At 52.0% G+C, this 26,973-nt stretch overlaps 12 protein-coding genes across 12 annotated transcripts; 7 read left to right on the top strand and 5 right to left on the bottom strand.

The window, feature by feature from the left end:
* Nucleotides 1-955: 955 nt before the first annotated feature.
* CkaCkLH20_10220 (uncharacterized protein) lies at nt 956-2,566 on the top strand (the record flags this gene model as incomplete). Its single annotated transcript, XM_038892934.1, has 4 exons — nt 956-1,043; nt 1,110-2,107; nt 2,171-2,308; nt 2,363-2,566. The coding sequence occupies 4 exons, from the start codon at nt 956-958 to the stop codon at nt 2,564-2,566; spliced, it is 1,428 nt and encodes a 475-aa protein (XP_038741854.1).
* A 368-nt stretch (nt 2,567-2,934) lies between these two features.
* Nucleotides 2,935-3,258, bottom strand: CkaCkLH20_10219 (uncharacterized protein; the record flags this gene model as incomplete). Its single annotated transcript, XM_038892933.1, has 1 exon — nt 2,935-3,258. One exon carries the CDS (start codon nt 3,256-3,258, stop codon nt 2,935-2,937), a length of 324 nt encoding a protein of 107 aa, XP_038741853.1.
* A 2,746-nt stretch (nt 3,259-6,004) lies between these two features.
* Nucleotides 6,005-6,966, top strand: CkaCkLH20_10218 (uncharacterized protein; the record flags this gene model as incomplete). The annotated part of the gene is made up of 3 exons (XM_038892932.1): nt 6,005-6,167; nt 6,218-6,599; nt 6,657-6,966. 3 exons carry the CDS (start codon nt 6,005-6,007, stop codon nt 6,964-6,966), a joined length of 855 nt encoding a protein of 284 aa, XP_038741852.1.
* Nucleotides 6,967-7,647: 681 nt separating this feature from the next.
* CkaCkLH20_10217 (phospholipid-translocating P-type ATPase) lies at nt 7,648-11,513 on the bottom strand (the record flags this gene model as incomplete). The annotated part of the gene is made up of 2 exons (XM_038892931.1): nt 7,648-8,068; nt 8,122-11,513. 2 exons carry the CDS (start codon nt 11,511-11,513, stop codon nt 7,648-7,650), a joined length of 3,813 nt encoding a protein of 1,270 aa, XP_038741851.1.
* A 1,196-nt stretch (nt 11,514-12,709) lies between these two features.
* Nucleotides 12,710-13,966, top strand: CkaCkLH20_10216 (uncharacterized protein; the record flags this gene model as incomplete). The annotated part of the gene is made up of 3 exons (XM_038892930.1): nt 12,710-12,820; nt 12,876-13,671; nt 13,734-13,966. 3 exons carry the CDS (start codon nt 12,710-12,712, stop codon nt 13,964-13,966), a joined length of 1,140 nt encoding a protein of 379 aa, XP_038741850.1.
* A 408-nt stretch (nt 13,967-14,374) lies between these two features.
* Nucleotides 14,375-16,115, bottom strand: CkaCkLH20_10215 (polyamine transporter 3; the record flags this gene model as incomplete). Its single annotated transcript, XM_038892929.1, has 5 exons — nt 14,375-14,623; nt 14,677-15,258; nt 15,308-15,757; nt 15,809-15,815; nt 15,871-16,115. 5 exons carry the CDS (start codon nt 16,113-16,115, stop codon nt 14,375-14,377), a joined length of 1,533 nt encoding a protein of 510 aa, XP_038741849.1.
* A 1,400-nt stretch (nt 16,116-17,515) lies between these two features.
* On the top strand, nt 17,516-19,231 carry CkaCkLH20_10214 (uncharacterized protein; the record flags this gene model as incomplete). The annotated part of the gene is made up of 5 exons (XM_038892928.1): nt 17,516-17,566; nt 17,615-18,415; nt 18,472-18,786; nt 18,844-19,010; nt 19,069-19,231. The coding sequence occupies 5 exons, from the start codon at nt 17,516-17,518 to the stop codon at nt 19,229-19,231; spliced, it is 1,497 nt and encodes a 498-aa protein (XP_038741848.1).
* Nucleotides 19,232-20,259: 1,028 nt separating this feature from the next.
* CkaCkLH20_10213 (uncharacterized protein) lies at nt 20,260-21,159 on the top strand (the record flags this gene model as incomplete). Its single annotated transcript, XM_038892927.1, has 1 exon — nt 20,260-21,159. One exon carries the CDS (start codon nt 20,260-20,262, stop codon nt 21,157-21,159), a length of 900 nt encoding a protein of 299 aa, XP_038741847.1.
* Nucleotides 21,160-21,782: 623 nt separating this feature from the next.
* CkaCkLH20_10212 (uncharacterized protein) lies at nt 21,783-23,116 on the top strand (the record flags this gene model as incomplete). The annotated part of the gene is made up of 5 exons (XM_038892926.1): nt 21,783-21,831; nt 21,885-22,072; nt 22,135-22,444; nt 22,504-22,660; nt 22,735-23,116. The coding sequence occupies 5 exons, from the start codon at nt 21,783-21,785 to the stop codon at nt 23,114-23,116; spliced, it is 1,086 nt and encodes a 361-aa protein (XP_038741846.1).
* Nucleotides 23,117-23,163: 47 nt separating this feature from the next.
* CkaCkLH20_10211 (uncharacterized protein) lies at nt 23,164-24,076 on the bottom strand (the record flags this gene model as incomplete). The annotated part of the gene is made up of 2 exons (XM_038892925.1): nt 23,164-23,886; nt 23,945-24,076. The coding sequence occupies 2 exons, from the start codon at nt 24,074-24,076 to the stop codon at nt 23,164-23,166; spliced, it is 855 nt and encodes a 284-aa protein (XP_038741845.1).
* A 480-nt stretch (nt 24,077-24,556) lies between these two features.
* CkaCkLH20_10210 (uncharacterized protein) lies at nt 24,557-25,339 on the top strand (the record flags this gene model as incomplete). The annotated part of the gene is made up of 3 exons (XM_038892924.1): nt 24,557-24,632; nt 24,807-25,199; nt 25,260-25,339. The coding sequence occupies 3 exons, from the start codon at nt 24,557-24,559 to the stop codon at nt 25,337-25,339; spliced, it is 549 nt and encodes a 182-aa protein (XP_038741844.1).
* Nucleotides 25,340-25,626: 287 nt separating this feature from the next.
* On the bottom strand, nt 25,627-26,621 carry CkaCkLH20_10209 (uncharacterized protein; the record flags this gene model as incomplete). Its single annotated transcript, XM_038892923.1, has 2 exons — nt 25,627-26,383; nt 26,488-26,621. 2 exons carry the CDS (start codon nt 26,619-26,621, stop codon nt 25,627-25,629), a joined length of 891 nt encoding a protein of 296 aa, XP_038741843.1.
* Between the last annotated feature and the right edge of the window lie 352 nt (nt 26,622-26,973).

The raw sequence follows: 26,973 nt of genomic DNA, 5'->3' as shown, positions 1-26,973 counted from the left end.
TCTTCCTGGGGCATGTCGGTAAAGATACTTGGCTCATCTTACGTCGTTTGGAGTAAGGCCAACCCCACGATCTACACTCGGTTTCGGCGCCGGCCTCGTAAATCTAGCCGCTCCGGCACTCCATCCCGCCCCACCGTTCGGAGCTGTAAACTTTATGGCGGACGAATTTCGGTGTCGGAAATCATAGGATGTCCGGAGGCCCACCAGACTCCGACGCGAGATCACCGAAACCTCGCGAGACTCTAGGAAACCGGTATGTCAGGACCAAGACTGAAGCAATAATGCGCTGTGTTGAATGAACCTCGTCATTCAGTATTTCCACTGTCGACTGTTGACTTCTTAGGCGTTTACGTGCTCATCCGCTGGCTTAAGTGGTAGACCAAAGCTCACCGTGCAAGCAGACATACTATGATGTCGATCAGCACCCCTCAAGCTCGGGAGGTTGCATTGCTTCCGCGCGATCCACTTGTCTAAGCAAGAACCCCAGGCCAAGGAATCTTTTTATAATCATTTCAATCCCTATTCGCTATTACAGATGTGTCGGCGACAAATCATTTCCACTGCCCGCCTACTGGGGGCGCTATGACTCGTATATCGAGATGAGCCAATTGATAATCATAGCCGTACGCCTTTACACCTCTGGCGACCCATGTTCGTGATACGGCAGTTGCGTATTCTTGTATGTGTTGGCGGTTTCACAAAGAGACCGCAGTTGGATATATAAGACCTCTTCAACAGACCTCGTTGGTGGTATCGATTGGATGTGCTACAATTCAATCAGTTCGACGTCAATTGACTTGACAAGTGGTTCATCCCGTCTTCGTTCTTTAGGCAACCTTGAACCATGAACTCCCAACTGTTGCTGGCCCTTGCGGCCTGTTTACTAGTCCTTCGTCTTGCCGTTTCTTTCTTTCAATGGATACGCTCTCCCTTGCGATCAGTACCAGGCCCTACACTGGCCCATCTCACGGATGCATGGTACTTCCTGCGTCTTCAGCAGGGGCATTTTGAAGACGTCAACCTTGCCCTTCACGAGAAATACGGTACGTGACTCCTGATTACTTCTATCTTGGATTGCGTGACCATTTACAAGGAGCTAATGCGACCAGGCCCCATCGTTCGATACGGCCCGAACCGTTACAGCATTAACGACGCCGAAGCATCGAAAACTATTTATGCTCATGGCAGTCAATTCCCCAAGTCTGACTGGTACTCAAGCTTCGAACCAAACGAGAGCTTTTTCAACGTCTTCTCGGATCGATCGATCGCACGCCATGCATACACTCGTCGATTCTATGCCCACGCTTTCTCCATGACATCCCTCGTCAACTACGAGCCATACCTCGACGAAGCCGGTGAAATATTCTCTGAGAGGTTGAGAGAGTTTGCCAAAGCTGGGGCTCCATTCGATGCCGGCTACTGGTTCCAGTGCTTTGCTTTTGACGCTATCGCGTATGTCACGTACGGCAAGCGCCTCGGTTTCCTCGATCGCGGAGACGACATCGGCAAGTGCATTCAGAGCCTCGACAAGAGCTTGATCTACTCTAGTCTTGTCGGCATCTATCCCTCGATTCATCGCCACATCCTCCCACTGATCGCTCGTCTACTTCCCTTCATCAACACAAATCCCATCATGTACGTCCTGAACTTTACTCAGCAGAGAATCGCCGAGGAGCGGGCCGCGCCAAAGTCCATGGCCGAGCCCAAGGGCGACAAGGAAGCCGCTGGAAGAGGCGAGACGTTCTTGTCCAAGTACTTGGCGAAGCACTCCGAAGACCCCGAGGCCTTCACCAACCACCACATTCTCATGGGATGTTCAATGAACATGTTCGCCGGATCGGACACCACCGGTATCAGTCTCTCTGCGACCATGTACTACCTACTCAAGAACCCACGCTGCATGGAGAAATTACGCGGGGAGATTGACGATTTCACCAAGCGCGGCGAGTTGTCGGAGAATCCTACATTCAAGCAGACGCAAGATATGCCCTATCTGCAGGCTGTCGTCAAAGAGGCATTGCGTATGCATCCTGCAGTCGGGTTGCCCTTGGAACGGGTTGTCCCCGAAGGCGGCGCCACAATCGCTGGCCGTTTCTTCCCGGAAGGTGTAAGTAAAGAAGAATGAGGTCTTGGCGCTCAATGCTCTGCTTGTCACTAACCTCTTACTCAGACCGTGGTCGGAGTCAACAGCTGGGTTCAGCACCAAAACAAGAGTCTTTACGGAGAGGATGCAAGCCAGTTCCGCCCTGAGCGCTGGCTCATCGATGATGAGGAACGACTGTCGGTCATGAATCGCAACTGGATGCCGGTAGGTTCACAGCCACGTGAAGGTCGGAAATCTTGATACTGACTGGATGCGCAGTTTGGACTGGGATCGCGAACGTGTTTGGGAAAGAACGTCTCAATCTTGGAGATGACGAAACTTATTCCAAGAATCATCAGGGACTTTGACTTTGGACTGGATGGAAACACAGCGGCACCCAAAGGCTCATGGACAACGAGAAATGCCTGGTTTGTGAAGCCACAAAACTTCTACGTCAGAGTCCAGCCTAGGAACGCCGCATGATTGGATAGCTCCAAACAGCGGAGCGACTTATGTTGTTCATTTCTTACGATGGAATTCCTCGTGAAGGACCAGATAACAACACTCATGTGGGCTTAAGTGGTATAAATACTACTACTCCACGGGCTGACTGAGCTTGAAATTCATAGAGATCAATTCATTTGGACAGCCTCTTTGTCGAATTTGTTACAATATGTACATTGAAAGTTGATAATCTACGACTTGTAAAGACTTGTTGTAACCCCGTTTTCTCGCCAGCAACTGGGATGCTCATTGAACCATCCCCGACCACGATTCTGCGAGCCATCAAAGAACGTTATTTGCGTCCAATTGAAAGCTGTTCTTGATGGCCGAACCCCCAAGGCTCAGGTCTACTGTCCACCGCAGTATCCGCAGCTGGTGCAAGAGTCGACGACGTAGAGGTGGTAGTTGTAGCGGCCTGCGATCTGGCCATTCTTGTCATGACCACCAGTTGGGACGTTGTTGCAGTAGGTGATGCAGTTGGACAGTTGGTTGCCGATTTCTCTGTTGTGGCCGGACACGGTGCCTCCAATAGCAGTGCATTCTGCATCCATGACGGGGAATTGCTCCAAGGCGCAGTCGATGTAGCTCTGTGCGGGAGAGGTGACAACACCGCAGAACTGGGCGGTAGCCGAGGCGACGAGAGCACCGAGAGAAAGGATAATGAAGTGCATGATGCCGCTGGTTTGTGGGACGTTGGTTTGAGTATAAGCCGATAGGATTATGAAGTTTGAATGGTGGTGTTGTTGAGAAGATTGCAAAAGTCTTTGGCAACGAGGTTTACCACAGTATTTATGTCAACTATGAAAGAGTTGCAAGTGAGCGATATTTATCAGATCGAACACTCGGAACCAGATCGCATCCGGCCATCTCTACTCCGTCCGTAGCTGCCAGGGTTTACATGCTTTCTACAGCTGATGAGATTGTGACAAAGCATCGCGTTTCTTGGTTCTATGCGTGGAGACCATAAAGCTGGCGGCAGGTCACTTGGGAATGGTTACATGCTGCGTCCAATGCGAGAGTGGCCCGACAAGAGGGGTAAAGAGCAACCAACTGACGTGGTTTCGACATCTGTAAGGCCGGCAAACATCGCCATTTTAATTCAAAGTAGAATATTATCCGGCGGGATCCGACGTCTTTCGATGATAATGCAACGGTACCTGCAGACTCTCCACAGATCGACCACAACCCAGGCGAATACTGCCTTGATGCGGGTGAAGAGCCCCGCAAACATCGGGGATACCTTCCGATGTTGGTAATGGCTTCTAATGGCATGAATTCTTATTCTGCGGCATCACACTTCAATCAAACCACTCGTATTCTTCTTTCACTCCTTCAATTCCACCAATGCCTACTTCGCTTGAAGAACCATGGGTAAGCTGCTGATGACTGGCGTCTCCAAATCACATTCAAAAGACAGCTGATCATTAGACTTTGGATCAGTCTAAGACCGCATGTGGTGTTTGGGATTCTTGTTTCTGGTGTTATCAAAGTAAACAAGCTAGCCACCACCCTCTCCAATTTAAGCAGGTTTCATGACATGGTAGCATTGGCGAATTCTCAGCTGCCGAATGGAGGAGGCATCGGTATCCCGCCCTGTCATTCCGCCTGAACATTCCTCCGAGTTTCCCTCCCCGCCCTGTTCACGGAGACCGGCAATGGTTCCACTTCCAGAACTCGGCCGATAGCGGGTGTCTCGGCGCCACCGCAAGACACCCGAAATCGATCGATCCAATGTTGGTATCGGGCGCAAATGCACCGGTCTTGAGTCCCGTGGGTGGGACCGGACCGAGCCTCTTGTCCTACTCACATTCAAATGCCGGCAAACAACAAGGTAAACGCCGTTTAGATCACCGCATGACAGCACGATCGCAAGATGCATCGCCTGCTCGCCGAGGTTCGCCGTATGAAAGATATGTGCACTTTCGGTAAGCTCAACAACGAGGAAGCCAGACTCTGCTGGACCATGCATGCCAAGATCTCGAAGAACGAGAGGGGGGGCTCTTGGGAAACTCGGTTCACATGTTCCCGGCGCTTACCTGTCATGATGCCCAGGAGGTAAGGGGCTGGGGAACCGGAAGTCGAGGATTCTTCCTCCGTTCCGACGATGATGACATTTGAGTAGGACAAGACTCATTTGTTGTCGCGTGGCAAAAGGACATGATTCACTTTTTCAGCGTGCCAAACCACGAGGCAAGGTTGCACTAACATGTCGACTCGTCTCTTCTCGAACGAGACACCCCACAGATCTTCCCAATGTCTCTGTCGCTAGCTTACGATTGGCCGCTAAGACATCGGAAAGTTGCTTGCTTTCTATACGCGTGGCACGCCGAAGCAAGACATTTAGACCAAAACAGACAAGGATTTGATCAATCAAAGACATTGAAGCCACGCGTTAGAAGAGAGACACCTTCAGGGGTCAATTAGACTCGGCGATCTGCTTGATTACTGACCACCACTGGATCCAATCGAGAAACGAGTTCGCAGCCTCCCTTCCTCCCTGCGTTCCTCTCAACACGAGCTAAGCCGCCTCCCTTCGCCCTAATGCCCACGAATTATTTCTCATGAGACCTCTCAGGATGAGATGTGATAGTTCAACTGCTTGGGACGGATAAACCGGACTACACCGCTTCACATAAAGAACGCCATGCTTCCGTGACGGGACGAGAGAGTCTATCTGTGGAATAGACTTCGCCCAGCAGTTTCACTCCACCAGCCTTATCAGGCATCATCTTGACTTCAGCTCAACCTCACCTGCAGCCCCAAGTTGCCAAGTTACCAAAGGACTTTGCACATCGCACCAGATCTGGTAGTATGCACGTTTCCACCCTTCTCAACCACATCATCGGGATGTCTGAATCACTCAATTTGCTGACCAAGTCAGATGAGCCAGGATTCGCTTGTCGGGACCCCATTCAGCAAATTAAAGTGCAGAATCTGAACTTGTTTGCTCCCGGGCGGCCACCCTGTGTCACGTAGCCTTTGTCGCTTTGGTACTTCAGCTGGTCGAGGCCCGTTCTGCGACCACAGACACACACGCATACACACAAACACGTGCGGTCTGGTTCCAATCCGGAGCTCGGACATCGGCTCGCCATTTCTTGCAGCATACTTTCTTTCCCTGCAGCACCGAACGTTGCTGAGGGATTCTTGTGTGCAGTCTCCCGTCGCGTTCTACGTTTCAGGCGGAACGGCCGTGGTGAAAAGGAGGCATCGCCACCACTTAACAGGTTGATAGAACGGAATACTTGTCCCACCCATTGTCTCTCATTCTCCCACGCGTATCTAAGACATCTCACCCCCCTCGTACAACCACGAGGTCCCCAGCCCAGTCTCGGATTCCAAAGACCATAATTAGGCGAGAAAGCCTCGTTCCTCCTTTTCCTCGGATTCTCTCATTGCTCGAACCAGTTCGCCACAATGGTTATCGTGGATGTTCAAGATCGCAAGGTTCAGGCAACCGCCTCGCCTGCCTTGCCAGACTATGTCACTTCGCCGAACGCCGTGTTTGGAGATGAGGGCGTTCAGTGGAGGTATGGAAGAGCGCCGGATTACACAAAGACGCGGAAGGTGTGGAGAGAGGGTGAGTTTTCCAGTCGACGAAGAGAGAACCTCGACTCATTGTGACCACAGGAAAAACGATGAGCCACCCATCCGGCAGTTTACCGGAGCTGGTGGAGAACTTGGTCAAGAACTGGGAAGTTGAAGCTTCCTTCAAGACTCGTCTTCAGGACTGGAGAACGGTCGATCACGCCAACTACACCTTCTCAGTCAACGGTGGCCCGGCACAAACTGGAGAACATATGCTCAAGGTGGGCACGTACAACGCCGTAATCACGCCCAACGAGTACTACAGCCCCGACTACTCCGACTTCGCGTCCAGCCACAAGACGTTCAAGCGCATGATGCCCACCTTTGCATGGGAAGTTGTCGAGGTGTACAGCGGTCCGCCATGTGTTGCCTTCAAGTGGCGACACTGGGGTGTCATGAAGTCAGATTACGTAGGCTTCAACAAGTACGTGTTTCTCAATCACATGCTACTCGATTGCTCAGTACTAACATAAAGTTGCAGCAAGGGAGAGAAAGTCACAGCAAAAGCTCACGGAGGTCCCATCGACATTCAGGGAATGACGGTGGCAAGAGTTGACGACAAGCTTCGGTTGCAGGCTGTAGATACATGGTTTGACTCGTTGCAAATGTTTCAGCAGATTGCACCAAACGGCGTTGTTAAGAAGGAAACCGCCGACAACAACCTGGATCCAGAGGCCAGACTCGATGCTACCATTGCTGTTGAGGAGAAGATGACACCGCAGGAGCTTCGAGACTTACACGTGGGTGCCACAGGGAACGCCGGAGGTTGCCCTATGATGAATAGAGAGTAGATAGAAGGGACTGTCCTGATCACGGAATTGGAAGTGTATCTTAGGTTTTCAAATGACATCAGGTGTAGAGCACTGAACGTTCATCCTAGATTACTTGACGAGGTCGAGGTGAAGACAATCATATTGTAGGCTTGTTCTTATTCTTGTCCAATCAAGTCTGCCAATCTTGTAGACCTGAAACCACGCGTCGATGTCAAGTCATTGAAACTTTATGGCGAGAAACTACATTCAGAAGCGAAGGTGCATACACGATGGGAAAGCTTACACAGCGACCTGTATGAGTACGCTCTTGGGACAAGGATCAAAGAGAATGAGACGGCCGTTAATGTGGCATCACTCACCGTTCACACATCAGCTGCGTCATGTCTTGTAAGCCACGCGACAGTCATTCTACCTCAACATAGCTTATCCAGATCCTAGGGTGTTCCGGCCGAAATATTCGAGTCATGTCTTGGATAAACACGTGGATCTGACGATAGAGCACGCGCGAGTGAACGTCCCTCGAGTGTTCTTCAGCGGCTCATTGGACTGGGTTTCATTGCCAGTCCCAGCACAGGTGCCACAACATATCCCGCGTTTCCCTTTCATCTCGCAAGAAATGAGTTCGAGAGGGCTCATTCATTCTCAAGCATGCAAATGTGATCCGTTCTATTCAAGTACAATGAAAAATACATATTTCCTCTATCCAACCAACTCTTCCCTGCGCAACACAGCCAACACGCTATCCACTCCCGAATCCTTTTCCATTTCTTGCCAGAGTCGAGGCTCCCAGTCTTTGAAGCCTTCACGTACTCCACCACCCCGACGGTCAGTCTTACTCTCAGATGACCAGCATCGTGACAGCCACGCCCGCAAGACATGACTTTGCTTGAGAGCCTTGGAGCCCATCTCCATCAGACTCAAAAAGCCAACCACCAAGATCAAGGTGCACCACCACGCGGGATCTTTGCCAAAGCCTCCGATCAACCCGCCCTTGACAGAGTAAGGACCCGAACTGGGGCTTGCTACCATCGCTGTGATCAGTCCGTAAATCCAGATGGCAGCAACGCTGCCAAGAGCGGACCAGAAGGCCAATTTGGTCTTGTGATGCAACTCGACAACCCTGTGGCCTTGTCAGCGTAGTGTCCAATGTTTGTGGAGGAGAAGGAAACTGACAAGAGCTTGATGTTAATCCAAATGACGCATGCAACGAACGTCAAGAAGCCTTGTGCATAGAGCCCATCGTCATCAATCATTTCAGAGTCAGCATACCCGCCCCAGCATCCGGCATAAACAACGATGCCAGCGATCAGCGCATTGCCAACCCATCCAAGATATACAGCCATGTTCAGACCCTCGGCATTCTGGCCATACCTAAACAGCTCGGGGACTACTGTCAGAGTCCGCGACTTCAGGTCCTGTTCCCATGTCCCGATGATGACAATGCACGCCGCCGTGAAGAAACTGACGAATGTGAGACTCCCTGGCTCGTAGAGACTGGTTCCAGTCGCGCCCGTCTGCTCCTGAAACAGTGCCTGGGGGAAGTAAATGAATGTCTCTTTCCAAAACGTCGCAAGAATGAACCGCGTCGTCCGGTAGTAGTTCCATCTGCCGTGGACGAGCACGAGCTTGGAGAGATATTGGAACTGGGAGATGCTGAAGTCGGCAACCCGAGCCGCCTGCTGCCCCTCGCGACCGGCGATGCCAACCCCGACGTTGGCTGCGGAGATCATGGCCAGATCGTTGGCGCCGTCGCCAATTGCGAGGGTGATGGGCTTCTTGGGACCAGGTCTGAGCCAGGAGAACATTCCAGAGGATTCACTTGGAGGACCCTGGCGAATGATGTTGACCAAGAGGGCCTTCTGGGCTGGTGAGGCGCGGCAGCAGATGACTGAGTCGACCTCTGTCATGAGGGAGACGAACAGGCTCCGAAGTCTCACTGCAGATGGATCTTCGATTGAGGTAAGCGTCTTGCCATCGATGACCACAGCAGCGTGCGAGCGGGACGGGTCGGGATACACAGGTCCAAGACGATACTTGACTGCATCCGCAACGCTGGTTAGTTGCAGTTCCAGATCTCCTTCAGTCACATCGAGAACGAAAAGCGATGTCTCAGGGCCACAGATCCGCGTAGAGTGCGCGATGTTGATCGCGGTCTCACGCTTGTCTCCTGTGAGCATCCAAATCTTGATCCTTGCTTGCCGCAGCTTCTCGATGGTTTCTGGAACCCCCTTCTGCAACTTGTCCTCGACGGCAGATGCGCCGAGTAGGTCAAAAGATTGCTCCAACAAGTCGCTTACTTCCTCGATCTTTTGCTGGCGGTTATCCAAGGTGGTCTCGGCTTTGTGGTACAGCTGTTTCCATTCGCGATACTCGTCTGGGCCTAGGAATCTGTCGGCATAGACGAGCGTTCGCAAGCCCTCGGTGGCATAATCGTCGATCCGCGCAAAGCATTGGCGGACATTATCCACGTCATCCGAGATCTCGGGGCGCTCCAGGAATCCGAACCGTGAGTGATCTGTCGAGGCAGCATGCGCTTTTCGCGGAGGCTGGGGCTGAAGGTGAATCCAAGAACTTCCGTTGTTGGCCGAAGGCTGACTGTAAACGGAGCGATCATCCGAGTCTCCAATTTCGACGATGTTCTCTCCGACATAACGGGGTTGATGAGTGCTCCAGCGGGACGAGACAGTTCGAGCACCCTTGAAACCATCCGCCGTACTGTTACGAACGCCCTTCATGTCCGCCGGGGCGGCCCGAAGACGAGGAAGAAGAATTGTATCAGCACCCTTGCAGATAAGCCACAGTCTTCCGTCAGGACAACGAACAACGATCGACATTCGCTTTCGCTTGCTGCTGAACTCGATGACGTCCAGAATCTCGAAGACTGTCTGAGAGGAGGACCCGTCGACGTGGGGCATCTGCACAGTAACGGACTGAGACGACCGTTGGACAACCACAAAGCCCATGTCTCGAGCTCCTCTGAGCAGGGCAAGCTCATCGGGAGACGATGCCTGGAAATCCACCTCGCCGCTCTCGTCTCGCTCGGGCAGACATGTATGACACAGAGCCATTGCAAGCAGGTAACGCACTGCCTTGACAGAAAAGGGGGAGTTTGGCCGGGACCGGATGTAGTCAAGCATATCCTCGGTTCTGAGTCCTGATCCCGCGGTGGGTTGATCTGTCGGCTCTTCCGGCATGTCCATCCTATGTAACCAACTCGTGCCGGCAACGTTGATTCGGCGAAGTTTCATGATGTTTTCCGTTAATGTTCCGGTCTTGTCGCTGAAGACGTAGCTGATCTGTCCAAGATCATCCAGGTTGTTGGTGTTGTTGACTCCAGCAGGAGTATCAGTCTCCTTGTGGTACATCTCCACGTCGTTGCTAATAAGAGTCATCTGGCCCAGCTTGATGGCTTCGAGGCCCACATACAGGGATAGTGGAATGACGTTGTTGAACATGATGATGAAGCCGACAAAGATGTCTGCGAAAGGGATCGTCGTGTTCTCCAAGTACCAGGCGAAACGCTCTTGCTTGTCCTTCCAGATGACATAGGCGACTGTGGCAGCGGCTGAACTGACAAGAACATACATCATGAGGAAGAGCACGATCTTGTTCGTCATGCGTTCGAGAGCGGGGCGCTTGGGTTTATTCTCCTGGTTCGCATTCATTCTTATCTTGCATTCTTCCCCGGTGTTGACGACGACTCCTACAGCCTGAGGAGTGTTTCGAATCGTACTGCCGCGGTAGATAACCTCGTTTATCGTTAAAGGGCGTGTGACGCCGTCCGCCGTAAGCCTGCTATCGAAACGGTAAAGGTCGGCGTTGGGGTCCTCAGAAATGAGGTCGGCTTGGCACGCTGCAATGTGCTCAATGGTGCTGCAATCGGGAAGGTTCATGGGTCGTTGCTTGGTCTTCAAGTTGGTTTCTCCGTCGAGAGCCATCGTATCAACGTAGGCGAATCCGTTCTCTCCGTCGGCGTGGAGAAGAACCAGATCAGCCGGGACATCGTCATCCCTCGATAGAGTAACGATGTCGCCGACCTTGACATCTTTCCATGTTGTTTGCATCCATTGAAACCCCGTTGCGTTCGATCCGCGATAGTACTGTGGGTCAAGAGGCATCGACCCCTTGGCACCGGATGCAGCGCTGCGGAGGACCACTGCCTTCCGGTTGTTCTCGGCCACATCTTGTCGATGTCTCTTCCAATCGTAGTACCCTTCTTTTGAGATGATAAGGAGTAGGAAAATAACCAGGGGAATCAGAGTGGTGAATTTGCCAGTGGTACTGAATCCAGGGATCATCTGCAGAATGGAGATGATCAACATGTACGCGTTGGCAAGTCTCGTAAACTGGTACAGAAGTTGACGTGGTAGGAAGTCAATGACGTTGTACTTCGATGTCTTAATGGCGTTCGAGATGTAGGGTTTCCCGCGGCGGCGCTCATCACGGAGCGATGTGGCGCCACCTAGTCGAATGGAGATGTGGCGACCATCTTGGGAAGATGGTAATGGAGACCTTCCGACCAGTGATTTGAGTGACCAGCTCCCTGTCGTAGTCTTGGTGGGCATGGCGTATGTGTTTGGTCGATAGAGAATATTTGATCAAACAATGCTCTGAATGTGAAAAGAATGACGCTGGAAAGTCTTTGAGAAATGACAATGGCTTCTTAATAACCGACTAATAGAATGAATGATGATGCAACTGTCAACTATCTCTAATTCCTTAGTGCACGATATGGCGAAAATCAAAGTTGATATGTCACTCTGATATCGAACTTCGAATGCCGTTCGTCCCACATTGTGCCGCTGGATGGCTCGGCATGCAGAAACTCAGACTTGTGTCGTTCAAGCTCAGCCAAGCTATCCTACGGCCGCGAGAAGGCATTGCCATTGCACGTCAAACCGCTGTTTGGATACAATTACGACGTGAATCCCTGCAAGGGCGGCGCAATACCAGCCCCTGGCCCGAGTTTTTTCGAACGAGAAAACGAGAACGAGACTCTTGGCATCACGAACAGCCCTGATTAGATGTAAGACAATAATAACTCCGCAGATCTTCGGAGAACCACAGTTGCCCAGGCCTTTCTAACACAAACACGCGTTGGTCGATCGCAACATATGGCACTGCCACTTGCTTACTCCCACGTCCGCATTGGCTACGTCGGAGCCGGGTCGGCGATGGAATGCACTGCCAGAAGGCCGACATCTCTATCACTGTAGAATGACTCGTTTGTGGTTCCAAATACCCCTTGATACGGGCGTGGCTTATGCTTAAGGTTTGAATTTGTTTACGTAGGTGTCGCTAGAGCGGCGGACAATTCTGGATAGTGTTTCCTTTGATATCGTTTTACGGGGTCATCTTCCGGCTTTCAGCGACAGATGAGACATCAATCTGGCAAACCGTATGATGATCTCAAACATACCGACGCAACTCTCCCATCAACTGTGTTCTGCTGGTTTGGATAGATAGGTGTCCTCGATTCCTCGTCGATCTTTCTTTCTGGAACACCGCACATTGTTCGACAACATCCAACCGGGGCAATTCGACACTCGTTCGATTGCAGGAGCTTTTTTCAATTTCTTTAGTCGGCTTGTCTAATTAGGCCAGGGTTGTGTGGAGATGGCCCGACTTCACCTGAAGAAGGAATCCCAAAGCGAGGACAAATCGCGACGGCCGAAAGAAACCCCATTCAAACAACAGCAGATGAGGGCATGGGAGTACGGCGCACTACTATTCCACTCACTTATGCATACGGAATTAGGCACTGATTTTCGATAGACCGATTCTAACGCCGAAAACCTCCCTCAAGATCTTTCTCTTCATAGGAGGAGTCCTGCTCGCCATTGGCGTGTTCTGGCTTGCCGTGAACGATGATGTTCGTGCACCAGTACCCCAGATCGATTCATCAATTCCGCTGACATTGCCTGAAGGTCAGAGAACTTGCAATAGACTACACCAAATGCCATCAGATCGAATCATACGACCAGCTCGAGGTGATGCCACCGGATAACGTCCGAAAGAAGTTCAAGGCATCGTCGGCTGGCCAGCCTGTCGACCAGTGGAAAAGATCGAATCAATCACTGACTTTCGACGGCATTACCAAGAACTACACACTCTGCACGGTGGAATTCTTCCTTCCTGAAGATCTGCAACCGCCTGTGTTGTACTACTACCACCTCGAAAACTTCCATCAAAACCACCGCCAATACGTCAACTCGCGTCACTCAGGACAGTTGAAGGGCGAAGATGCCAGCTTGAGCACTATCTCGAACTCCGACTGCGGGCCACTCAAGACCCAGAAGCCCGTTGGTGGTGATGGTTCAGAGAAGATCATCTACCCCTGTGGCATGATCGCAAACTCCTACTTCAACGATACCTTCCACAATCCGCTTCGCCTCCCAAATGGCAGTGGCACGAATGTCACGCAGGCATACAATATGAGCAGAACGGCAATTTCGAAGCCCATTGACAGGGCGATTTACCGACCGAGCAGTTACGAGATTCCAACAGAAGTCGGGGCCAACAGCAGTGCTATCGTGCCTCCTCCCGCATGGGCTGAGCGATTTCCGAACGGATATCATTCCGGCAACATGTTTGACCCTTCCAAGGATGAATCGTTTATGGTATGGATGCGTACATCGGTCGGGTCGACCTTCTCGAAGATTGCCATGCGAAATAACGAGGATGCCATGGAAAGGGGCATGTACAGACTTGAAGTCTTCTCCCGTAAGCCAAGATTCCAGTCCATCATCTGGGGAAACGAACTTTGCTGACCACAACATCCCCAGACTTTCCTATTCACAAGAACCGCGGCGCAAAGTCCATCGTTATCTCCACGAACTCGATTGTTGGGAGGCGTAATGAGTTTGTGGGAAGGGCCTACATTGCTCTTGGGGCTTGCAGTCTTTTTGCGGCATTCCTTTCGGCCGCTACGTTGCGATACAAGCCGCGAAAGCTTTCGGACCACGACTACCTTCATCGGAGCAACGTTCTTCTCCGAAATAGAAGTGCCAGTCTCTGATGGTTTGATGGAGGATCTTGTAATAAGCTCACACCGTTGGCGGCGAGGCGGGTTGACCCAGCCAAGAACGGGCTATGTTGTTTGTATGTCCATAAGTTGTTTCTAGGGATCTAAACGATTTCTTTGATTGGAACGCATCACAGCAATCGCGATATGTAAGCATCGAATAAATCTGAGTTATAAACGACTTTTTTTTGCATTTCAAGTCCTAGTGTCTCATTTGCTGCTCAGCCCGTGACGTGTTCATTCTCAATAGGCCTCATCTTTGCGAGCTACCTACCGTTCCACATAATTGAAAGGTGTTGGAAGATGATTTCGTAATTCTTGATTGCCAGAGACCTACGATTGTGAAGACAGCAGCACAAAAAGAACACGGTCTTACTGATCAAATCGATTATTCAATTGATCTCAGAGGACAGGATCGAATTTCTGCCTCAGCCTCTGGCCATATAAGTACAGTAAAACCGGAACGGGAACCAAAGTCAGACACATGAATGCTAGAAGGCTATTCCCCCATCCCAGACCCAAGGCGTCATACATCTTCAGTCCTCCCAGTGGCAGTAGTGCTCCGATTAGTGATCTCAGAAGCATAACCGCAGCCGATCCTGACGCGGCGTATCTTGGGTACGAGTCCATCTGATAGTTCTGGACACACATCTGTACAATAATAAGCTGGGAGCTTTAAGCTTCCTGGATGGAATCAAACTTACTGTGACACCAGTCAGACCGGCCGACAAAATGACAACGCCAATCATCGGTACGATCCAGTGGACTTTGTAGTGCGTCGTCCATCCGTAGATGAAGAGGCCAATTGGCAAAGTAAACCCCGTTGGTATCGTCACCCAAGGCGTCAGCTTCACCTCGGGCTTGTACTTCTCCCCAGGTTGCATGTTCTTATTGGCGCGGTGTACCAAATAATCCTGCAGGTGACCAAACGACGTGACCCCAATCACCATGCCCAGTCCAGCGGGAAGAAATGAGAGACCAGTCGTCCCCTCGCCGAAGTTGTACTGATCGGCGTACACAAATGAAAACGTTGTGATCAAGAGGTAAAGAATTCCGTACAAGACGCCCACGTAAACAGCAATTATAGTGACCAGAGGCGTCGCGAGCAGGAATTTGAGAGGCCGAATGATGGCCATGCGAATCTTGTTGCTCCCATGGGTTTCGAGTTTGCTGCGCAGAGCCTGGTTGCCCGTGGATTTGCGCAGCCTTCGTGTCTTGCGCTCGAGAAGGACGGGCGCGTAAGTTTCTCGCATGATCAAGAGTGCCAAAACACTGAACACTCCGCCCTGTTTTCATTAGTCTGTGAATGAGTTTGGGCAATACTGCATCACTTACCATGATGGCAAGCAGCCAGTATACCCACCTCCACCCAACCCGCTCGATGAGATAGCCACCAGCAACCGGCCCAATACATGGTCCAAGAAGGGGACCCAAAGCCCATAAAGAGATAGCCCGCCCTCGTTTCTCGAGAGCCATCACGTCAACAATGCTCCCCACGCCGATTGTGGTGGGGACTGATCCCACAACGCCCATGATGAAACGGAAAGCCATGAGCATCTCCATATCAACGCTCAATGCAGCACCAATGCTGAAAATGGTGAAGGCAAAGTTACCAACGTGATAGACGTATACACGTCCGTAAATCTCACTGAGCGGTGCGACGACAAGAGGACCAAACGCGAAGCCGAGAAAGTAGATCGACACTACGAATGTGGCAACCATGGGAGAGTTGGTATTGAACTCGACCAAGATCTTTGCAACACCGGGCGCGAACATCGACGAACCCTAAAAACAGTCAGTGGGCATGACTAGATAACGAGACATCTGATTCCATACCAGTGGGCTATTCAGTATCAGAATCAGTGGGAGTACCAGGAGAAACGGGAGGATTCACTTACGAGATAATGGTCAAAATTGACATGAGCGCTAGGTTGACCCATTTTCGTGATTCGGGCCAGTTCATGGGGTTTTCAGGGTCGTCAGGACCATCCCAATCAACGACGTCGGGCTCTTCGTGATTCTCCTCGACATTTGGTGTCCGATCAACAGCCTCTGATAGGCGCTCGGTGTCACTGGAAACTGAGGTATTCCCGTTGGCTGTGGTCGAAACGACGTCTTTTTCGGTAACAGATTGGTCTGCCATAACTTTGGTTTTGCGATTACTGACGAAGGACATGCCGAACTGTCAAATCTGTCCGGCGTCAAGAAAAAGACCAGAGGCAGAGATGAATGATATCAACACAACATAACGATGTTCGATTCCCACACCTCGGCAATCCCATTCAAATCCGATGGCGTCTCATCGGGATTCATACTTCTTGTGTCAACCGACCCGCTTCAAAGCCGGTCAGAATCATTGCTGCAGTAAACCTTCGCTTGACTTTGCCGTCTGTTCCAAAGAGCATCACGAACTCGGCCCGCTTTCGGCAAACATAGTCCATAGGAATCAAGACCGTGGACCAGTTCTCCGCGCCAATCCACCTTAGAAACTCGGGAGCCACCAAATGGCTTGACTGTTTCTCCTCATGGCAACGCTGTTCGTGCTTCGTTTCTAATGATGGTTCCCCGGTAACGATAACGACAACGAGATCTCCCCTTATGATGGCGATGACCCTGGGGCGACGCTGAGATTGACTGAGCCACATCATGCCAACTGATTATGTACATGTACGCCCTCTATTTACGCCCTACTTTGCCCCTTGAGCGTACGTGGCACGTAAAGATCATCAAACGCGCCGCCGTTGAACGACGCTGCTACACCACATCAGATCCACCCTGCATTCTCCCTGCAGCCGGGGCGTCTTCGTCGACAGGCATGCCCTTGTCAACAGCGGAGCGCTCCCGAAAGTTTGAGTTGAGTCCTCTAGTATCGGCAGTGATGTATGTGGATTCCTACGCAGTCAAGGTGCTTCCAAGGCTCATCGGACGGTGGCTGAAACCTGCGCACTCAATGTAGATGATCATCCTGCTGCGCCTTTTCCATCGTCCAAACTCCTGAAAGCACACTTACCGACAACGAGGTTGAGTGATCTCATCATTTCATCTGAATGGAAATAAGTTGGGTCACCATATCCATGTGCGTCTGATCTATCCGTGCCTGTGCTGATTTACAGTACGAAGATCAGGCTTCGTTTTCGTATGCGCGCCTGGTTCGTGCGCCGTTTTCGCATCTTCAAATGATTCGTCAACACCGCCGTGCCCAAGATCTCGCCCTTCAAGGGTTCCCAATCTCAAACCCCCGGCAATGCACCAAGCCGGGCTGTGCGAGCCGGGCCCGGTCTGATAGGGTACGCGACATTCCGATGAGATGAGCCGAGCTCATTCGCCCTTTCCCGTCCTCTTGATGTTGCCTCGTATTTTTCGGGTCATGTCTATGGTCAGTCGGGTTTGGAAGTTGAGTCTGACTCCGGAGTCCAGAGGTGCATATTTTGATAAGAACAGCAATGTTTTAAAGAGAATCGTCATGGCTGCCATCGTCGACTTACCAGGAAACACATTCTTTCTGGGCTGTATCGATCTCTTTACTTGATATCCGCTGGCAAAATGGTTCTACATGTCGATATTTCGACAAGCATTCTTGCTTGCGTGGGACTGGTGAGTCGGTAACCATCTGAAACAGTCGCATCTAACAACTATCCAAAGGCTGTTGTCTATGTCATCGGTTCAGTGTTCTACAATCTTTTCCTTCACCCCCTTCGGAACTACCCCGGTCCGCTGCTCATGAGAGCCACAAGAATCACGTTTGGCTATAAACTCAACAGAGGAACTCTTCCATTCGAGGTTCTCGAGCTCCACAAGAAATACGGCGATGTCGTCCGTGTCGCCCCCGATGAACTCGCCTTCAACAACGCCGGCGCCTGGAAAGATATCATGGGTCACAGGACCTCAGGTACGGCCGAATTCGAGAAAGATCTGAAGTTCTACAGCCCTGCGCCAAACGTCCCCCGAACGATTGTGAGCTCCAGAGGTCCAGAACACGCGATGCTACGACGCCAAATGTCCCACGGTTTCAGCGAGCGAAGTCTCAGGGAACAGGAGCCATTGATCATGAAGTACATCGACTTCTTCATCCTACGTCTTCATCAGAACTGCACCAACGAAGAACCCCTCGATATTGCGGCTTGGTACAACTTCACGACCTTCGACATTATCGGCGACCTTGCGTTTGGGGAGCCATTTGGCTGCTTGGAAAAGTCCGACTGGCATCCCTGGATTCGCTCCATCTTCGTCTCGGCTCGCCTGGGTACGGCGGCACAGACGGCAAACCACTTTCCTCTCTTGAAATCAGTGCTTTTCAGGCTTCTCGCCAGCGACAAGGCGCGGAAGGCCAGAGGAAAGAACTTGGACATGGCAAAGGCGAAGCTTGAAAAGCGTATCGAGATTGGTGCCAAGGGCGGCCGGCCTGATCTTATTGAGGGTCTATTGAGGAAGAGGGACGAGCTTGTGAGTCTTTGTTAACAAAAACAAGATTTCAACTTCCGCTAATACTCGTTCTTCAGGGTCTGTCCTTCATGCAGCTTGTGTCAAACAGCAACACCCTCGTGATCGGAGGATCTGAGACCACAGCTACTCTGCTTTCCGGGGTTACGTATTACCTCCTGACGAATAAGCATGCCATGGAAAAATTAGCAGAAGAAGTTCGCTCAACTTTCCAAAGCGAAAAGGACATCAACATTTTGTCTGTCGGTAAGCTCAGCTACATGCTCGCCTGTCTCGATGAAGCACTTCGGATGTACCCACCCGTCGCGATGGGACTTCCTCGAGTGACTCCCAAGGCTGGTGCCACTGTTTGTGGGCGTTTCGTCCCTGGAGGCGTAAGTCTGAAATGTTCCGACTGATGTAGAATGAGATACTAATCGGACCGAAATAAGACGACTGTGGCCATTCACCAATGGGCGGTCCACCACAACGAGGCCTACTTCAAGGAACCTTTCAGCTTCCGCCCTGAAAGGTTCTTGGGCGACCCAGAGTTTGCTGGCGATAACAGGGAGGCATTCCAACCTTTCCACTTGGGAGCCCGGAACTGCTTGGGACGAAAGTAAGACCCTTGCTTCAGCTGCATTGTTTGAGATTGTGTCGTTGATCATTCTATCTAGCCTTGCGTACGTTGAGATGAGATTGATCCTCGCGCGCGTGATCTGGAGCTTTGATATGGAACTTGCTGAAGAGAGTCGGGACTGGGTAGACAAGCAGAAGATTTTCATCCTCTGGGATAAGCCTCCATTGAAGGTGCATTTGACACCGGTTCAGAGGGAGTGAAGTGCGTAGATAGAATCAGCATTGTGACTGATTGATGGCTTCAGGTTTGGTCAGAGATGAATTGTGTAGATAATTTGGGGCAGCTGCTCATGATACAACTCTTTGGCGAAAGAGATGGCTCTGTACGGAGGATGCGTCCCGAATACATCGAATCGATGTTCCTCTAACACACCCTCTCTCTCTCTCTCTCTCTCTCTCTCTCTCTCTTTCTGATGTGCTCGGCTCGACAAATCAACTACATCACAATTTTTTGCATTCTATTTCATCTTTGCAATGTTGTTTGTGTAACTTCAAATCGTGAGGTATGAATATTGAAGGCTGGTTCGATCGGCAACTCGCCGGGATGGTGGCACGTCGGAAGCTAATGGAGTTACTGTACAGTAACTCCATTAATCTCGCGAATCAAACGAACAGAAAAGGTCACTGGTTCCATTTGCGAGCCCACATCCCCGCCCCTGCCCAAGTATCAGGCATCTTCTCTTCGACTCCAATAACTGGACATCAATTAAGCCGGTTCAATGAGTCGACTCAAAAGTCTGTCATCAGGCGAGAGCCAATGACTCGGCTCAAGGTTAACAGGGGTTTCTCCAAGTTGAGGCGGATGTGAAAACTGTTGGGCAGTATCACCAAAAGTCCTTGCATGTGGCTTGATGAGGTCATCCCCACCTTCGTGCTGCAGTTACTGTACAGTAACCGCATGTAATCCGTTTTGGAGTAGCTTCCCCACCTCCTTCGTGCAATTACTGCACAGTACTCATGACAGACCTTCGCGACGTGGCTTTGAACCCTCCCGCGAACATCTTTCACGTGTGATACACAGTACCGCTGATAGTGGCCATCATGTAGTGTGACGATCGCTGGATGGAGACATCAGAACCATCAATAATTGTGAGCTGTCCCCAAAGAGCCAGAAGTGCGCTCCTCCCGTCCTCTCACCCCATTCTCACTTCAGCATATGATTTAACGAAGCATTCTTCGCAACCAGATCATTGAACCGGAATCAGAAGTCAACCCAATCAGCTTCCAACATGTCAATTCCCCGCGACCAGCTCAAATTCCGCGCCCCTCCTTCGATGCAGCTGAGCGATGGCTCCGCGACGTCCATGACAGCGCCGCCACAGCCCGTCTCCAGCAACGTTTCCCCTTCCGAGCGTGCAAACGCTCGATTCGCAGTCACCGGTAACGCCATCATCACCGGTGGCGCCGGAGACATTGGCTCCGTTGCCTGCAGAGCTCTGCTGGAGCACGGCCTTCAAGGCCTCGCCATCTTCGACTTGCACCCAGACGCCGGTAACAAGACCGTCGCCAGCCTCCAGGCCGAGTTCCCTGAAGCCAAAATAACGTTCACCAGAGTGGACGTGACAGACGGCGATGCGGTGGCTCAAGCCGTTGCTGAGGCAGAGCGAGACGTCGGTCCCATCAGCACCTGTCTCTGCTTCGCCGGTATCGCCTTCGCCACCCACGCTCTCGAGATAACTCCGCAGCAATGGCGTACTATGCTGGAGGTGAATACTACAGGTGCCTTCCTCTGCGCCCAAGCCGTCGCGAAGTCCATGGTGAGCAGGGGAACCGGCGGGGTTATCATTCTGATGGCGAGCATTTCAGCCCATATTACCAACTTTCCGCAGCCGCAGGTTCATTACAACGCCGCCAAAGCTGCAATTCTGTCTATCAAGAAGTCCCTAGCGGCGGAGTGGGCGAGATACGGGATCAGAGTCAACAGCATCAGCCCCGGCTACATGGATACTATTCTCAACGAGGGAGAAGGCCTCGAGGAGCATAGACAGGCTTGGAGGCAGAGAAACCCTTATGGTCGTATGGGGAAGCCGGAGGAGCTGACTGGGGCTGTCATTCTGCTGGCTAGCAAGGCTGGGAACTACATCACCGGAGCCGACATTCTGGTCGATGGCGGGATTAGCGTTTTTTGAATGCCAGTGGGACAATCTGTTTGGACAAACCGGTAACTAGAGCCAGTAGTACGCGTCGGGATAGCTGTATTTCAGCGTAAAGATTGTTCAGATTCCTGAGAACTACATATGAACGCATATCCGGGAACTAGCTTCCTCAACAGAGCCCATAATTGCCAAGATTTTTGAGAGTTGTCATTGTGAATCCAAAACGCTTCTCTGAGACTACGTCTAATGAGCGATACACGATGTCACAGGTAGGTAGACGGGGGTGTACTGTCTCTACACGCGACTCTACGACAGTCGCAATCCTGCAAGATGAAATCGATTGTGATGGAACTGACATGATATTATGCCACTTTGGCACAGTTTTCAAACACCACGGGAAGCACGGATGGAGTAGGTGGGAAGTTTGGCTCAGGAACTGTACAGTAACTGCATTAGTGCGAATTGCAACTGTACAGGTGCACGTCAGGACTGCAGGTTGCAACTGTGCAGGAGAGCTACTACGCCATGTGATCCCCTCTGGTGAACGAAATAGATATCATTCATATAAGTACGCAGTTTACCTCATAACCAGTTCGTGTCTTTGGAGGTCTTCAATTCTGGCCGTTGATTAATTCAGATTCTTTCCACTCGACACAATGGTTAAAATGAGAATCGTCACATGGCTTGACAAGCTCTCGGAGCAACGTAAGTGTCCCTATCTCCAGTTATTAAGTAAAGTCTCACGACAACGTAAATAGTCAAAGTCGACATCGACTGCATGGATCCTGCCGAGGCGAGAAGATTCCTCCCCTTCAAACCATACGATCAGACAAGCAACCAGCGACTTGTCTATGAGCAGATGATATCCCCCGAGAACCACGATCTCTTCCTGAAGACTGTAGCAGAGGGGAAAGACGAAGGCTGGGAAGTGATCCTTGACCGCATGGTCAGTAGGCTCGTACAGCACGTCTTTCTAGCTGACAACTAACTTCGTAATGGGTATGACAGAGTGCGCTGCTTTGCGCGAAGAACATCGACAACATCCAGGGCCGCGTCCTTCTTCAATCCTCCGCTTTCCACGCCTACGATACAGACAAGGTGGTCTCCCATGCCCGTTCTTACGCCCGCGAATTCGAAAAGCTCGGCATCCCGAAAGATCGTATCTGCATCAAGATCCCTTGTACCGGACCCGCCCTGAACGCCAGCTCCATACTCCTCAAGGAAGGCATTCGCACCTTGGGGACCTCTTTGTTCTCGGTGGTTCAAGCCATTGCTGCCAGTCAAGCAGGGTGTCTGTCCATAAGTCCCTACTACAATCGTGAGTTGGCGAGAGACTCCGTCTCACTGAATAGCGGCTCACAAATCATGTCGAGTTAGTGCCTTGGTACCACGCCGACAAGGCTCACCAGTGGCCCAACGTCGATGATCCTGCTCTGGAACATCCAATGTCACCAAGACTCGTTCAGATTCTGCAGGTCTATAGTCGTCTTCGCGAAGAGACCGGCAAAGAGCAGCCCTTACTGAAGCCTGCGAGGTACGTTTTCTCCATTACCGCTCCATCTTCCATTCTCTGCTATAACGGTGACCAACCCTTTCAATCGACGACAGCTTCATCTCCGCCAGAGAGGCCATGGCAATGGGCGAATTCGGATGCGACCACGCGACAATTCCAGAAGATATCCTGCTACAGCTTTCGCTGCTGGATGCACATGCCAATCCACCGCCCGGCGATGACTCTCCCAAGAAGACCGGCCAGCCCTCTCCTCGCATCGCCCATCTCGCCTCGACCGACCTCCTGGCCAGCCCAGACTGGGACGGCAAGCTGCCATCGACAGATGTCGACTATCTCGCGGACAACGGAGCTGCGTTGGAGAGGGCTATCGCTGCGGATCCCGTGACGGAGAGGGGCCTGCGCGAGGCACTGGAGGCGTTTCAGGCGAATGAGTTGCAGAGTAAGGCTGCGATCGAGGAGGTACTGAGACAGGTTTAGGAGGTGTGATGATTTGTCTGGAGACTGGTCTCTAGGAGCCAGAGAGACTATACAATATGTGGCGGCGCTGTGATGTCCTCGATGGAATGCTGTAAATATGCTGTCATGTCGACAATTTCGTAATCCGGCGGCCAGAATTCCGCTGGCACGTTAGTCGAATCAAGTAAATTTCCGTCAAAGGTATTGTCCGAAGGATGAATTGGATGCGTGAAGAAAGCTTGAGATAATGAAGGCGGTTGGGGGATGTCCAAGGAGGGCATCGTATCCCAAGCCGTGTCTTGGGCTGGGTCCTGTGGCAGCGATAGCGGTAATGCCAGCGGAACCTCAGCGGGCATCAGGTTCCGTTCGTCATGCGATGATAGTTGATCGAGATAGTTCACTTCGGGCGAGGGGAAGAGCTCATCCATCGACAACTGCAGCTCCTGGTCGGCAGTCCCACTCCGCGAGCGCTGATTCTCAACAGGCTCAACCGCACTACTCTCCCCGAAGCCATTCGGAAAGGTCCCGTAGACGGCATCCTTGATCTCCATGAACTGACTCATCGCTTCCGTGACCGGCCTGGCTTCGACCAGTGGTCCGCCGACTTCAGCGCGCAACGCATTGAGCTCCGAGACCAGACGGCGGTTTTCCTCGATCATATCCTGCATGTCCGCCGCCGCGGACATGCAGACTTCCTTTTGATTTTGGAAGTACTTGATGCTTTCCGTGATTATGACCACCTTATTCAAGCGGCGTGCTGTTGCCAGTGGTGGGACTAGGCGAGCCAGATCCTGATCATGGTCAGCTGCTGCATGCCGATAACCGCTTGAAAGCACCAAAAGCTCTTACCAAAAGACTGTCTTTCATCTCGTTGCGTTTACGTTTCTCGGTCGCCAGATTGCGAGCGTTGACGTGAGCCGGTAACGGGCGGGCACGTTTCCGCTTCTGCGGCCTGCTGGGGTTTGCGTTTTGGTCCGACATAGTGTGGTGACAGTTCCAACGGTGGTCGATGAGATTGGATGCTGTAAGGTTGCAGGCTAAGGAGTGCCCGCCAAGAATATGAGAAGGGAAAGGTTCAATACCGTTGAAAGTATGGTCGGGAAATCGGGCAACCAACCGAGTGCCTCCACCTTGGTTAAGTAACTCATGAGCCAGAGAGACTTAACTCCTAGGTCAAGCGCATGATGGCGATCGAATCGCGGGGATTCGATGCGCATAACGAATTATTGCTTTAGTCAGAAAAGAGAGTGAATTTTTGCATATATGCGCGATATGTCTGTAATGCGGCGGGAATAAGCTCAACCCCTGTTAGCGGTCAGCAAACGCGTGAGTAAAAGTTCGCGACTCTCACCGAGACTTCCTGTGATCTTGTGCCTCTCATTCGCTGACGCGCGCTTGACGATTACTCTTGAAATTGGCTGCAGTTTTCTTATAGTCAATAAATCTTATTATTTGTCCAATATGTCCGCCTCACCAAAGACATGGCGCGACAACGCCTACCTCGCCGTCTCGGTCATACAACTGTTGGCCATGCTTTGTAAGATCTTACCCTTGAACGCTGCAATGACCTTGACTCCCACGACCAGCTTTGAGACTCTTAGTGAGAAAATCTCCTTTCTAGGGCGCCTATCTCATCCTAAGCTCTCAAAACAGCTTCATCGCGAATGAAGAGATTCATCTCACACATGAGCTAACATGAAGACCTATGTAGTGGTTGACCTGGTCCCCTTCTACCCACCCTCGCTCTACGCCCTGCCGACATCCCCTCTGCACTTCCTCCAGCTGCTGCGAGACTTCTACATCTCAACCTACAACGACCCGTTCTTCGTCGCGTCCCACGATGCGCTGCCGTCATGGTACAAGCTCTTCACCTACCTCGAGATGTTCTTCCAGCTCCCCATGGCCGTCTGGATGACCTACCGCTTCTCCCGCCGCACCGGCACGACCCCCGGCTTCGAGCTCGCCGTCCTGGTCCTGTCCGTCGAGCTCGTCCTCACGACGCTGACCTGCATCTACGACGTCTTCCACTGGGACCCGGCCGTCTACAGCGAGGCCCAGAAGAACGTCTTCATCTTCAACCTCTACGGCCCATGGGTCGTCATTCGTAGGTTCTTTTCTTCATTCTTGCCCCTGGCGAAGACTCTGTTAGGCTGACCAGGTGCAGCCGCTCTGATGGGATTGGACATGTGGCTCAGGATCCTCGGCCGCGTGGATTCCGCCGAAAAGACGAAGAAGGTTCAGTAAGAAACGGCCTCCGGGCATTATTTTTGGGTTCCATTAGGATATCGTACATCCATGCTCGGTCAGACCGCGCGCCAATTGAACCCCAGACGATCGATCCAAACTCCGTATCTCCCATAGTCCATGTGTACAGGTCCAGGGCCGTCGCGGGCCGAAATTCGATGTTCCTCCCTGCCTCCAATTAAACTCCAAGCATGCGTGGTAGAAAAGCCTTCAAAGAGCGGCGTCAAATGTACATGAATCGGAACAATCATACAATCCTCCCATCTGCGGGAAGACGAAAAGGGGGTTTAGTCCATCCGCTTGGCAGTCTTAGAGTATCCCCAACCGTTGCCAACACCGTTCAGTCCGTATCCCAGTGGCGTCGCGCCGCCCATGCCTCTTCCTCTCAACCTCTTTGGCAGGACTACGCCGAAGAAGTACGTCCCGGCGACGAGCACGCCCGCCATGAAGGACGTAATGATGTAGAAAACGGTGCTCGCGTACACGTGCCCGCCCATACCCTGCCACTCCACATGGCCTTCGATCTTCGGCAGGTTCGGTGTAGGAAACCACCTGACGGACAGCTTCAAGGGTAACGGGTCTCCGATCACCAGCCTTTTGGTATTTTGTCCATCCATGTGGCTCAGCGGGCTCGTGCTGTACGCCGTACCAGAGTCCAGCACGCCCGAGTCGTGGGGCCGAGTGTGGTGCTTCGGCATGCTGTGCAGGAGCACGTTCATGTGAGTGCTGACGTGCAGGTGGCTCAACTGGAGGGTGCCGGCGAGGGCGAAGACGAGAGGGATGTATTCCGGCACGTGAGGCTTCTCGCCGACGGTCTCGACGTGGGGTACGGGGCGAGAGGGGAGGCGGCAGGAGAGGGGCGCATCGTTGTGGATGTAGAACTCGAGGAGGTGGAAGAAGGGGTCGGTGATCATCGGGATGGTGCAGTTCACCTCGCCTTCGTGGCCGTAGTGGAACTCGAGGGGTTTATTGGTTTCTTCGCAGATCGGGAAGGGGATCCATTCGATCTCGTGGTTGGAGTTTTCGAGGTGTTCGCCTGTTTCGCTGGGCAGTGTTAGCTAAAGCTGTCGAGAGCACAGGGACAAGCTGCCATTGCAGCTGCGTGCTGGGTGGGGAGAATGAATCGCGATTGACAGAGGAACACTCACGAGCTGCGGTTCATGCACTCGACGTGGATAGGCGCGCCGTAGTGGTAGGAAGGGAGGCCATCTTCGGGATTCGCTGCCGCCAGCTGGGCCAGGCAGAGGGCGGCGCCCAGCAGTAGATGCGACAGAGAAGGCATGATGGCGGTGAGCTTGAAGTCTTCGGGGGACCTGCAGGATTTAAGGTGTCCTAGCAAGTATAAGACCGGGGCATTGCCTGACTCGGAGGTGGACGCGACGGAGAGCGATCCGGGTCCAGCTTTCCCCGGGGCAAACTGGAGAACATTTAATCAAAAAGTGACAGCTGTCACCGTTGCCGAGCGGCACGGGAGAGCTTGATGCTTGGCCTCCGCCCGGCGTATCGGCCGATAAGAGATAAGCTCAGAGGATCTCTTATCTGTCACGTGGCAGCCTATCAGGGTGCTGAATACGATACACAGTATAATGCACAAATCGACACTGACATGCTCGGTTAAACACAATACTGCTGCA

Source organism: Colletotrichum karsti, assembly GCF_011947395.1.
Source record: "Colletotrichum karsti strain CkLH20 chromosome Unknown Scaffold38, whole genome shotgun sequence".
Lineage (NCBI taxonomy): Eukaryota > Fungi > Ascomycota > Sordariomycetes > Glomerellales > Glomerellaceae > Colletotrichum > Colletotrichum karsti.
This window is presented reverse-complemented; position numbering and strand designations above follow the sequence as displayed.